General features: G+C 40.5%; 1 protein-coding gene across 1 annotated transcript in view; it reads left to right on the top strand.

Annotated features, from left to right (window-relative positions):
* LOC118419079 (F-box/WD repeat-containing protein 7-like) overlaps positions 1 to 9,098 on the top strand; it is a 34,728-nt gene extending 25,630 nt beyond the window's left edge. The window contains exons 3-11 of the mRNA XM_035825359.1: positions 1,835 to 1,917; positions 4,324 to 4,471; positions 5,085 to 5,219; positions 5,539 to 5,805; positions 6,035 to 6,148; positions 6,553 to 6,734; positions 7,162 to 7,387; positions 7,883 to 8,093; positions 8,322 to 9,098. Coding sequence (XP_035681252.1) covers positions 1,835 to 1,917; positions 4,324 to 4,471; positions 5,085 to 5,219; positions 5,539 to 5,805; positions 6,035 to 6,148; positions 6,553 to 6,734; positions 7,162 to 7,387; positions 7,883 to 8,093; positions 8,322 to 8,623 — 1,668 coding nt within the window. The 3' untranslated portion in view covers positions 8,624 to 9,098. The remainder of the gene's footprint in view (positions 1 to 1,834; positions 1,918 to 4,323; positions 4,472 to 5,084; positions 5,220 to 5,538; positions 5,806 to 6,034; positions 6,149 to 6,552; positions 6,735 to 7,161; positions 7,388 to 7,882; positions 8,094 to 8,321) is intronic.
* The last annotated feature ends 4,380 nt before the right edge of the window (positions 9,099 to 13,478 follow it).

Consider the following 13,478-nt stretch of genomic DNA (forward strand, 5'->3'; position numbering starts at 1 on the left):
TGCACATGTGCCTTAACCATTTTCAGGTATAGTAATGGGTACAGGTCCAGAGTTTAGGTAACACATCACTGCAGGTGTTACTCATCTGGTTGTTGGGATCTTATTTGGAAACCTGGTCACACTTGAAAATCCTGTGTTATACTTTTAAGGTATTGCCCGTGATTAATTTCTCCTGAGATGTGGTATAGCTCTTCTCATGCCAAGGATTCTTTTATACAGTTAATTGTAGAGAAGGCAGCCTGATTAGTTTTAGTATGTACCTGTCTTGGAATGGATCTCTCATTATAAAGACGTCATGACTACTAATCAAGTTTCAAGAGTCATACCCATATTTTGCAGTTAAAGAAAAACTAATCCATAATGGGTAATACCGCCCACTTAACACAGAGACTTTTTTTTAAAATCAGAAATCCAGTTTTGGGGCATATTCAGTTTCAAGTGCCACAAGAATTTTCTTTCATTGATGGTATCTTTATTTCTGGCCTCATTCTTTGTGTTGAAAAATGATAGAAAGAATTGGCGACACAAACAGTCACACCTGTACAAGTGACCACCTGTACATCACAAGGACCACCTATCAACTTTGACTCCTTTTTGATAAACCCTTATAATAGATAATTTCCCCTAGTGGCATTAAGAATCCTGTCTGTAGTCATCAGCTGTTCAGAGTTCATTGTTCCCTGGTTGGTCTTCTTGGTCTGTTCTGACCAACTGCCTGGCACAAATGCACCAGCCCCGAGAGCGTCCTTTAGCCAGCGGACTCTCCCCTTCCCAGCCAGTGTTGCCACACAAGTGCTATTTATAGGTCAGGGGTGGTGCCAGGGGCTTGGCAACAGCCGGTAGTTCAGAGAATATGGCCCTTGGTACCAGCAACCATGCTATCTGACACCTCACGGGGAGAGAGCGTCAGGGTCTCGCACTATGCCAATCTTTCACTACAGGTCGGATTACACTTTTATAGACTGATATTTGATGCTGCCTTGTTATGTCTCATAAAATCTATATACCCATCCTGATGATTTAGATGTGTAGTGATTTGGATTACTGCTTCAATATCTAAATAACTGTTAAGAGAGGAAGTGTATCCTTTGAGAGTCCAATGTAAGCTTCATGTATTTGGTTAAGTAGTTATATATAACTCGTGCTCAACATTGCTGAAGAGGTGATTGTATTGTCCAATCTTTGTTTATTCACCATGACCAGTTTTGTAAACTACTTTTGTTGACTGATGCTCATGTTCACCATAGAAACATGTTTACATATAACATCCTTGATGTGATCCGTATGTTTAATACATCCCATATAGATCCTGTATTTTGGCATCAATTCTTGGAAAATATGGTAAATTCAATATTATGAAAATGCTTTGGACCTTCACTCCTATTTCAGGACGAACGATAAACATTATACAATTGGTACATGCTTGCAATTTGGAAGTTGCAAAGGCATTGAAAAACACCAATTGGTCAGGTCATTTGCTGTTTGGTTTGTGTTCAGGTCCTGCAAATCAATTTTCCCCAGGAATTCAGCTGTAACAGTTTAAGCCAGGTGAACTTTGTCATTGGGCAGGAAACAGCTGTGAGTCGTCCTTTGTAGGTACACAGTTTGTGTTAGGTGTGTGGGGCTGAAGTCCAGGTGTACACTTGGGTACAATAGCCGCTCTTGTCACATGGACAACTGGGAGAACGTAGGACCTCATGCTTCATTTTTATACCAGTATAAAATACTGCTATCTGTTTAACTTTCCAAGACTCAGATGTAACAGCAAAAAGGAGCTAAAGAGAAGAGAATTCAAGTGGTTTAGGTTTTGACCTCATTTTCTTTGTGTTTTCAGATGAAGCGGAAATCTGAATGTGGTCCCGACTTGCGAGGGCTGTCTCCAGGAAAGAAGCCATGTCGAGTTGCAGAAATACCAAGGTAATATGACTTATTTGTTTTTGATTCTTTGAAAACACTAGCACTCTTACATACACACAGTATCACTATGGCTAAGCAGACTTGTCTTGTTGTATTCTAGAGTTTAACAACATATGTAACTATATACACCATGTCTTGTAAGGAAGAATGCAAGCCCTATTGATTATAAGGCTTTGCTTATAGATAATGTGTTATGGGTTTAATTGTAAGTCATTTTAAAATTCTAAATGTTTTTATTCCTAGTTGAAAATGTGAAGTGTTATAAGGAGGATATGCGTGTATGTCCTCCTAACCTTAATGTTTATATGCTGTGAATTATGATAGCAAATGACATGCATGAAATTTTATCATGATATAAAGCTCTACACTAAACCACTTCAAATGCGATTACAATGATATGTGATACGCAGTAGTTGAACTTAACCCTAAAAATCTTGCATGTTAAAATCAGGTTTAATAAATCCTAAGGCTTGAACTTATCTAATTGGAGACACTGTTTTTAGCATACCATTATGGTTGATTAGGTAGGAAATATAGGACTTAGGTTATCAAAACAGGAACGCAGCTGGTGTATTTTTAGTGGAAAGTGTTACAGAGCAAAGTCTGAATTAGTCATGCACAATGTAAACAGGCGCAGCATGTTGGAATGTCAGGTGGTTCTCTCAAACATTCCCCTTGTATACCACTGAGATTGCAATTCAACCTAAAAATTTCTATGCACAGGAAAGCTTTCTTGCACAATGTGAGCACTAAGCAAAACCTTCCAACACAGATATGAGGTTTGAAAAATTGTATCCAAATTAAAGTTATGTTAAAAAATATAAGCAAGTAGTAGAACAAAGGTTTTATTATGTTTTTACACTTGAATGTCAAGAGGATGCTGTGTACTATTGTTAGCTTCACAAACATATCTGCAGAACTCCAGTTTGAACAGAAGTAGATACTCACCCAGCATTTTGGAACTCATTATACCTGTAGTAACCAATTATTAGGTGATCCTTTGTCCTTGTTGGTGAAATAAGAATTATCTATCATTGGTTATTCTGTGGAAAGGTAGATTTATTTCTATACCTCATGATAAAAAGACTGCTAAACCTTCTCTAAAACCTAAGCCATCTTTTACTAAGAGATTTATGTTACCAAAATGGCCACTTTATTGCACTTTATGCTTATTCATGTTAACACTTGGCATGTTCTTGACTTTTGTAAAACCATGAATTGCAGAAATTCGTAAATCATAACTGAAAGCTTTACCTCTAAAATTTGTCAGATCAATTCGGGACAGAAATTATGACATATCCTTTGAATAGTCAGATGTCTTTCTCTTTGAATGATCCAATATAAAAGATATATCGACGTACAATCTGGTAGGCATCCGTCCATTCGACGTACATTCTATACATGTGACATTTGTAACATCTTTGCATGAAGCATGTCGTGCCCACTCACAGCTTGTGTGATCTTAAAAGGCAATGACAGTACTAAAACACCTAATGGAGGACCTTCTGAAGTATTGACGCGCGTGTATGCTGATGTTAACGCCCACACATTGTTCAAAGGGAGAGGAGATTTGAAAGTCATGATTTTACATGAATCCCATCTGAAAAAGATAAAAACAAGATTACAATGCAATAAAGATATAAGATAATAATAATGCAATTTGTACAGTAATGTCCTAAAAATGTAACTGTCGATACTTAGTCTATTATGATTGGCAGTTGCTAATGTCACATTGTGATTGCTAATTGTTAATGTTGCAAAGTTCACCTTTCTTTGCTATGTGTGTTCAAATGCTGTGATGCTGTAATTCTGGAAATTATCTATATTGGTGGTTTTATTTTGCTATAACTAAACCAGTAACAGCTTGTAAACATGAAACCAATGATGTTTCGTGAATCCGGATGTGACTATAGTGCTATCATAAGCTAAAACCACCATAAACATTCCTAACCGCGTAATTTAATCAGCACAAACTTAAAGGCATTTACAGTACAAGAGTGGCTCGTAGATCTTGGCTATTGTTAACGTGAACACGACAAGCTAACATTGATGTCACTATTTGCTGGAGGCAAAGTTCAGTCCATCAATTGTGCACCTGTTGATGTATGTATATGTATTATGTGAGCATATGGCAAACTCCCAAAGGCTAGGGCAACATTTATAGCACTGTCTCCATTTATTGACAAGGTTTTTATTGTGCGTTCAGTTCCAGCGATAACTGTGCCGCGATACAGGATTTTATAAAATGTTGTAAACCTTTACCAATTGTCACACAAGTGTACAGCAAATATGACCCAGACTGTCACAGGAAACTAATGATTTCCTGTTCAATATATATATATATATATATATAGACAGACCTTTGGCATTATAAAAAGATATTAACTGTAACTACAATGTACACAGTTGCAGCTATCCCAGTTTGCTGAATATCCATGGATCTGCGCACACGTTCGGCGAGGTCCGGGCGCCCAGTAGCACACAGGTGCCGCGGCGACGAATCACAGGTGTGGAGCCGCCACCCAACCTGCAGGACTGGCTACAAACATTCCAGGTGAGTCACTGGCAAGTTTGCTACAGGTACAGGCAGTATCTGTCCATAAGTAAAGTCCTGCTAGGCTTAATATTCCTAATACAAGTAACATGATGATGCCCCCTTTTCTTTACTTGATTCTTGCAGCGATTTGTGTACAGTTGTCTTTCACATGTTGCTTATACATTTTTAGGCTGTAGTTCTTTTGTGTCCTGCTAGGGGCACTCTTGTCAATCTTGATATCCATACCGTAACTGATGTGACCTAAGCACTAGACAAACTTGCATTACAGAACTCATTTTTCCTTTCTAACAGCTGACCGATAACCAGCTGTTAGCCAATTTAGGGAATTGCATCGATGTTTTCACTAGGTAAAGCTTATTGGCTTATGCCAATAATAAAAGTTAATTAATATTCATAACCAGATACAGTGTATAACGTTTGTCCATGGGGGTTGGACAGTTTTTTCTGCAGCCAAAATTGTTAAATCGTTGCAGTGAATGGTGTTTTAGACGTCCTTTTTTAAGTTCAAGTTCCTGTACATTTCCGATCTGTAGTACTCTTGTGTCCTGCTAGGGAGCGCTCTTGACAGCATTACCACAACTGACATGATGACACCCTGTGTTTTTTCCAGAGCTGGAGCGGCCCTGAGCGGCTGCTGGCCCTGGACGAGCTGATCGACAGATGTGAGCCCACCCAGATCAAACATGTTATGGCCGTCATTGAACCGCAGTTCCAGAGGGACTTCATCTCCCTACTGCCAAAGGAGGTACGTTAGCTACCTTGTCACATACCTGTTATATGATGGGGGGATATTAAAGTAAAAAGAACATAAATTTTTTATTGAAGATGGGTGGTGCAGGCAATTTGATATGTTACCTACAGCTTGGATGTTATACAGAAAAAAGGGCATTGAGCCCTGAAATGTCAAACATGCATGTTCTAAGATTCGATTGACGAACGATTGTGTTCAACATTATGAAGAAAATTCTGAATTTAAACAGGAATTTTAGGCTCCTTGAGGGCAGAGATATTTTCATTGTTGGTGTCGTTTTTGCTGTTGTTCTAATGCTCTTCTTGCCTTTCAGCTGGCCCTGTATGTCCTGTCCTTTCTGGACCCAAAAGACCTTCTCCAGGCAGCCCAGACGTGTAAATACTGGCAGACGTTGGCGGAGGACACGCTCCTGTGGAGAGAGAAGTGCCGAGAGGCGGGCATCGACAAGCCTCACTACGGAGGCAAGACGCCCAGGAGACGGTCGCCGTCGACCGTGGTCAGGAACCCGTGGAAGGGTGCGTACCTCAGGCAGCAGCAGATTGACTTCAACTGGAGGGCAGGGGAGGTTAGAACGCCAAAGGTGGGTTCTGTCATCTTGAGGATATTTAGCCTTCATTTAGAAAAGGACTTATTGTATTGACCAAAGGATGTATTGTGTTATGTATTGTTGGTTCCAGAAAATGAAACTATATCAGAGCAATAATATGAAAGAAAATGACACTGTCCCTAGGCCTGATGTTTTGTGTCTGATTCGATTTTGTAACATTTTGTTGATGTTTTTTTTTTTTGTTTCCTCTTTGCCCTCCCAGGTGCTAAAAGGACATGATGATCATGTGATCACGTGCCTCCAGTTTGAGGGTCATCGGGTGGTCAGTGGGTCCGATGACAACACGCTGAAAGTCTGGTCTGTTCTGAACGGAAAGGTATGCATTTTCTGGTGTTTTAACACTTTTCCTTGCTGCCTAACCTCTTAAACAATAGACAATTGGTCACCAAACAGCTATTTCAGTGTGCTGAAGGGTAAAAGCAACACAAAGTTCCAAGTGGCCATTCCGTTCATCGGTTTTTCATACTTAATGATCTCACTCTGTTTATAAGGTTCATTCAAAAGTTTGCAGCCTCATCCAGAAACAGCTCAAATTTTGAGGGCATGATACTATAAACTGTACAGGCTTCTGTCAATGTCCACTAAAACTGCTAATATTTGTTACGACTCTTGTAGTTACAACTGTAGGACAACTAAAATATTGATTCCTTTAAAATATTACAAAAGAACCACCAATATTGCTATCTAAATGGCTTATTTGTTGTTCCATTTTCTCTGCAGTGTTTAAAAACGTTGGTAGGGCACACAGGAGGGGTGTGGTGTTCACAGATGAAGTACAACATCGTGATCAGTGGGTCCACGGACCGCACCCTCAAAGTGTGGAACGCAGACACAGGGCAGTGTATCCACACGCTGTACGGACATACCTCAACTGTCAGGTGTATGCACCTGCACGAAAACCAGTAAGTGCTGTTTATTCATTTATTTTTGCTGTATGGAGGGAAAGGAGGCTTTCATTGTGTTTTGTGTTCTCAGTTAAAACAATGCTACAATTGAGACAACACTGAGCATTCACTCTACTAATGTCTTGTACCATGTATATGTAGTGATATATGTTTATAGATTTACTAGTGTTAAGCCTCGATGTAATCTGTTATATTTTATCGGACCCTTACCTCCCTTATGACCTCAATCAAAATTGGCCTGCAGGCCAGGATTTATTGTGACTCAATGTAATCTGTATCTCAGTTATATTTTATCTGACCCTTACCTCCCTCATGACCTCAATGAAAATCGGAGCTTTTCATGAATAAATAAAGCTTCCAACAAACAAAAGAATCATGTGAAGAAGAGTGCTGACACAGTTTTTTTTTTTTTTTTTTTGGCCAGGGTTGTGAGCGGTTCCAGAGACGCCACACTGCGGATCTGGGATGTAGAGTCGGGGGCGTGTCAGCACGTGTTGATGGGGCACGTGGCGGCCGTGCGGTGCGTGCAGTACGACGGCAGACGGGTGGTGAGCGGCGCGTACGACTACATGGTGAAGGTGTGGAACCCGGAGACTGAGGAGTGCCTCCACACACTGCAGGGACACACCAATAGGGTCTACTCTTTACAGGTAGGAAGTTACTGTAGGGTCAACCCTTAACATGTAGGAGTAAAGTCAAGTTACTGTCACAGCTTGCCTTTTCCCATGAGGTGTAGCAAGCTATATGTATTTTGCTTCACATTTTTAGCTGGCCTATCAGTGTTAAGCAAATAGATAAATCGTAAAGTGAATTGGTCTCTCGATTTTACGAAGCATTGTACTTGTTACCTTGAATTCATCATTAGAGCAGTATGTCTAAAGAAAATCACATCCAGATGTACCTTTGGGATAAATAGTTAGCTACACTTTGACTTTTAGTGAGAGGAGAATTTCTTTTACATAAGTGTGGAGAAAACTGATTTGTAAGAAGTCCATATTAACCATGGCATAAAGCTTTACATAGTAAATTGTATTGATGATAGATACGCTAGTGCTCATCATTACCACTTGTAGCTGTCTTTTTCTATCATATTCTTAAAACAGATTTTAAGACACATTCTAACTGCCCCCCTCCCACTCCTCCAGTTTGACGGCACACATATAGTGAGTGGTTCCCTGGACACGTCTATACGCGTGTGGGACGTAGACTCGGGGAACTGTCTGCACACGCTGATTGGCCACCAGTCCCTCACCAGCGGCATGGAGCTGAGAGACAACATCCTGGTGTCGGGGAACGCCGACTCCACGGTGAAAATCTGGGACATCACCACAGGGCAGTGTCTACAGACATTACAAGGTAAGATTGTACGCTGTACTACAGGCCTCAACCCTAAGGCATTGCCAAAAATTTCAGGAACTAATAAAAGTGTTTTTCTTTAAGTGAAAGTCAGTCTTATTTACCACAATTAACCTTGCCCACTTGCATTACGCAAATTTCTGTTTCACACCACTTTATGTCTTCACACCTGCGAACAAGTTTATTATGTGCTTGAAACATTGTTGAAAATTTCCTTGTCCATTTCAGGACCCAACAAGCACCAGAGTGCAGTAACCTGTTTGCAGTTCAACAAAAAGTTTGTGATCACGAGTTCCGACGACGGAACTGTGAAAATCTGGGACCTGAAGACGGGAGAGTTTGTGCGTAACCTGGTGACGTTAGACAGCGGAGGCAGCGGGGGTGTCGTGTGGAGAGTACGCTGCTCGAACACGAAACTGGTATGTGCCGTCGGGAGCAGGAACGGGACGGAGGAAACGAAACTGTTAGTGTTGGACTTCGATGTTCAAGAACAGGACCGAGAGAAGAGAGAAAAGGAGCGAGTGATGTGACGAAGACTCCGCCGTGTCTGCGTGTCGTCCAGGGTCGCTACAGGCAGGGAAAGCAGGACAAGACGGGCAGTTTTCTTACTAAAAAAATAACAGTTGTATAGACGTTTAACATACTGACAATATTGAGAATGTTGATTTGATTCACTGCCATGTTAGGTGTCCGATTTTTTACTTCCTGTGCTAGATCTGTTATTTTATAGTGATATAAACTAATTGTTGTGTATAGCATACGGAAGATGCAATAATGCATATTTTATGCAGTACCAGTTGTTTTGTGGGACCCCCGCAATCGTGCCAAGCAATAATCTCTCCCCAGTCCGGGTCTTGCTCTGTTTTCCCTGTGGCTAGCCTGGCCCTGCTGTAAATAGACGGTGCTGTAACAATGTCAGCCCACAGGGCTCTCTCCCACCATTGTGTATTTCTACCTCACGTTTTCTCCCTATGCATCTCCTCCCCTCACAAGCTGTTGCATGTGCTGGTGTGCTAGCCTGTGTGCTAGCCTGGAATCCAGCCATGTTGTGCTTTGGTCGCTCCCCTAAGGTATGCTTCCTGCCAGCACGTCTGGTGTTCGTTACCATTTGAACGATCGGCATTTGCATATTCACAGAGATTTTATGCGAGATTTCTGATTGGCTGAATTATGGATGGTTCAAGCGCTCATTCAACCAGGTGTTCTATTATCATCAACATGGCCGCCGTGTCACACGTTCATATTGCCTGAATGCTTAAACCAGCCAATCAGAAATCTCGCATAAAATCTCAGCGAATATGCAAATGCCGTACAAATGGTAATGAACACCAGGCGTGTTGTCAGGAAGCGTACCTTAGGGGAGCGACCAAAGCACAACACAGCTGGATTCCAGGCTACCTGTGTGCTGGGCTAGAAGCTAGAGGCTCTTCCTGGGACTTCAGTTCTCTCTTAGTTAACAGTCTGGAAACCACCATGGTAACTAATTTCCAAGCAGATCCTATGGTAGCATAAGATAGTGTCCAAAGCTGCCAGAAGAGTGAGGCCAGCCTAGGGGTGTGTTTGTCCCAGTGGCTGATAACTCCCTTTGGCCAGCTGTACTCCTTAGCCAGCTTTGATACCATCTTATGCCACTGGTACATTTACCTGGAGATGACATGGTAACTGCATCCTAAAATGGCTGCCTCCTCAAATAGTTGTTCAAACTGCAATATATTTATATATGAAATGGTTTGGATTTAACTGAAGGGCTCTACTTGAACATTTTATTCTCCACAATTTTGTGTTTTCTTATCAAATTTGCAATTTAAAGTAAGAAGGTTGGTGCCACTAATGTTGTGAATCAGAGAGTTTGAATCCCAGGCTAGCCTCTGGTTTCCTTTTGGGCTATATGTGTACCTATGCTTTGGTACAGACCATTCCAGGAGGATAAGATTATAGAAGTATTGGAAATAGAATTACGGTCACAGCGGAAGACATTTGAGATTTTCACCTGTGGCTGTCCTCAAATTCCTCATCTCACGGAAAGTCACAATGAAATTTTCTGTTTCTGTTTAGATGATGACAGCGTTAAGATTTTGTACATGGACGTAAACAGTGGTACACAGAATTCTGTTGTTGTTGTTTTGAGATGGGAGATTGGTAGGGGAAAAGAGGATTGTTAAACTCGAAGTACAACAGATTGTTTCTGGGAATGTGGTATAAATGTCTTGCCCCATTTGCTATTTTTTTCTTGTCTGGAACAACTATCTGCTAGTTCCACTGTACCAGGTTGAAGTTTTAGTCTACAACCCATCTCTGTTACTTTGAGTAGTAGTCAGTACCCACCCAAAGCATTGAGGGTTTGTTTCTGAGCGGTCCTACCTGAAAAGTATTATTTTTCATCTTCTACTGTATTTATTACTTATGTGGACAACATTAGGTGTTTTGGACAGTTCTATTATAAAGTATTAAATGTTAGAAGTTGGGTTTGATTCAGGGATGTTTTCTTATTACTGTTGGTTCAAACGTTCTCATATCTATCATTGAACTTTTCAACCCCAACCTGGATTGTTTTGGTTCGACTTTTTTGGGGTAGAAACTCTTTTGTCAAAAAATACTGCTGGAAAGTTGTATGTGTTCAATTGTGGAAAATTATACCAGTACTTAGAACAGGTTTTCCGGTATTTCTTCTCATAAGAGTTACACACACACATATCCAATTTTGAACCAAATGTTTTCAGCTTTGTGTTGTAAATAAGTATTAGAAAAGCTAACATTCGTACATCTATAGAGATACACATATTTAGTCACTATGACTGGGTGTGAGAAAAAGTTATATTTGTACTTGTACTTGTTATCCCTTTGGTTAAGTTCCTTTTTTTAAGAAGTATCAAATTTTTGTAGTGTTTTGTAACTTAAGTGGTCCATGTAGCTGCATGATCCTAAACCCTGGTTGTTATGCAGTTCATCCCAATTGTTGGGGTCTTTTCCAGCATGTTTTGGTTTAGGGAACATAGATTTGATGAAAGGGTATTAATTATTTCAAAGTTTTTGCAAGGAAGAAAAATCAGCAAATTGGTCTAACATTTGACTGTAACCCCAAGGCTGCAGACTTTTCTTGCTAACAGTCCTGGACTCAATTCAAACTAAAACTATGGTGGACAGTGAGTGCTATTTGTTTTTAAATGGCACCATGGAGTTGAAAAATTCTAATCATTTTCCTTGCTTAACAGTTATTTTCTTGCCTCTCATAACAATTACTTTACCTGAATTGATAGCCTCACACCGCAGGCATGTCAGAAGGTTGACCACTGTGATGTCTTCAACTCTTTATTGACCACTTTGTTCAGAGCAATGCTTCAGTTCCAAAAAGATGATTAAAATACTCGCTCATTTTTACATTGGATAACAGCAAGCAGGCTTTATCAACATCACTTGTGTGTCAGCCTCTAGAGTTGCCTGGGTTTGAGGCTAAAGTTGTCAGCAGAGCCATGGGCAGTCCATGGTTGTGAGTCATGTACTCAGTACCTGGGAGTGTGGAGGCTGGGCTGTTGTGACGATACGATTCCTGTGGGATTGTCATGTGAAGCTAACTGTAGTTGGTGTACAGTTCATCCACAGATGAAAAAAACACAAGTGCAATAAACACCTTGGAAGAAAACTGACGTAGTCATGTGTATTTGCTTTTCTGTTGTTGTTGTTTTTTTTCATGAACACGACTTGTATAAATGGAAAATGTGTGTATGATATGGGCATGAATTATAGCTAAAATGCACAGTAAACCAGACTGTGGACGGGGCCTACCAGGGCCCACACCAACCAGCTCTACATTTACAGGGCTGACTTCTGCCCCCAATGAGACTTTGGTTCAGCCCTGCCTAGAAGAGGAGCTGGGCCAAAGTTTCCCTGTGGGTATGTTGGACCAAGAGCTGGGCTGTGTTGGCCTTGACAATTTAGGTAGTTAGTTGAATTATGCAGATTAGGTACTTGCATTTTGTATTTGCATAATCAGTATCTGCTAATCTACCACAAGCTACATGTGTTACATGTCCTATAATGGAAAACACAATGAATATAGATTTTCCTGATTAAATATGCAAATTAAGTCCTGATTTGCACTACACCTTGCATACCTGTGCCAAAGATTCCTGCATCCTAAATATGGAAATCCATTTTCCTATGTACCGTTATGATTGCATGTGTTGGTAAGCAGCATGGTATGGGCATAGCTAAAATGCGCAGTAAACCAGACTGTTGACAGGGCCTACCAGGGCCCACACCAACCAGCTCCACATTTACAGGGCTGACTTCTGCCTCCAATGAGACTTTGGTTCAGCCCTGCCAATGACGACCCTAGAAGAGGGGCTGGACCAAAGTTTCCCTGTGGGCATGTTGTCCCAAGAGCTGGACTGTTGGCCTTGACAACAGCCTGGATCCTTGGTTTAGAAATACAAGGCTAAGAAAAGCAAGAGTTTGAAGGCTTATATCTCCATGAAATATTCTGATTATGCAAATGACATTGACATCTGCATAATCTATGTACACCATTGACTAAATTACACAGGTCACAATGTTGACAATCCAATCATTTAATACATATACTTAAGACTTATGCAAATTAGGTACTTATTTGCATAATTAGTATCTGCTTATCTGCCACAAGCTACATATGTTACATGTCCTATAATGGAAAATACTGAATAAAGATTTTCTTAATTAAATATGCCAATAAAATCCTATTTTGCACTTCACCATGTACACCTCTGCCAAAGATACCTGCATACTAAAAATGGAAATTAGTTTTTTCCTATGTACCGTTATGCTCATTTGAAGATTTTGACAAAAACGCCCCCGCAGTTCCACAGCAAACTGCTAGGGGGAGGGTAAACATACAACACTTTTTCTTCAAAACAAAATATCTGCCATAAAAAAATCAAGACCGTAGCAGGTCCAGGTCAAAAGATACAAAACAAATTCCCGCAGCAGATGTGAGAGTTATTTACATAATCAGAATATTCCATGGAGACATGAGTTATCCGAACTCTTAAAGTGAAAGTTCATCTATAGTATTGGTTGGTTAAAGTTTAGTTTATCCGTACCCGTGATCTCCGAACTCTTGTTGGAAAGGATCGCCTGATGTATGGGTGCGCTAAGTACTGTGCGATACAGAAACGTGACCTAGCGTTTAACGTATGATGTCCACATTCACGCACTAATTTCTCCTTAACTTACTCGTTAGGTTCAAGATTTGATGTATACTAATTACTTGGATTTACAATGCAGGTGACACCTCTACCAATGGACATGGTGTTTCGTTGGTTAACGTATTGCACTGAATGATATTGCACTGTGTTATTGTATTTTATTCCATAGTAATGTACTGTCACTGGAGAAGAAAGTCGTCTA

This window comes from Branchiostoma floridae, chromosome 7 (assembly GCF_000003815.2).
Source record: "Branchiostoma floridae strain S238N-H82 chromosome 7, Bfl_VNyyK, whole genome shotgun sequence".
In the NCBI taxonomy this organism is placed as follows: Eukaryota; Metazoa; Chordata; class Leptocardii; order Amphioxiformes; family Branchiostomatidae; genus Branchiostoma; species Branchiostoma floridae.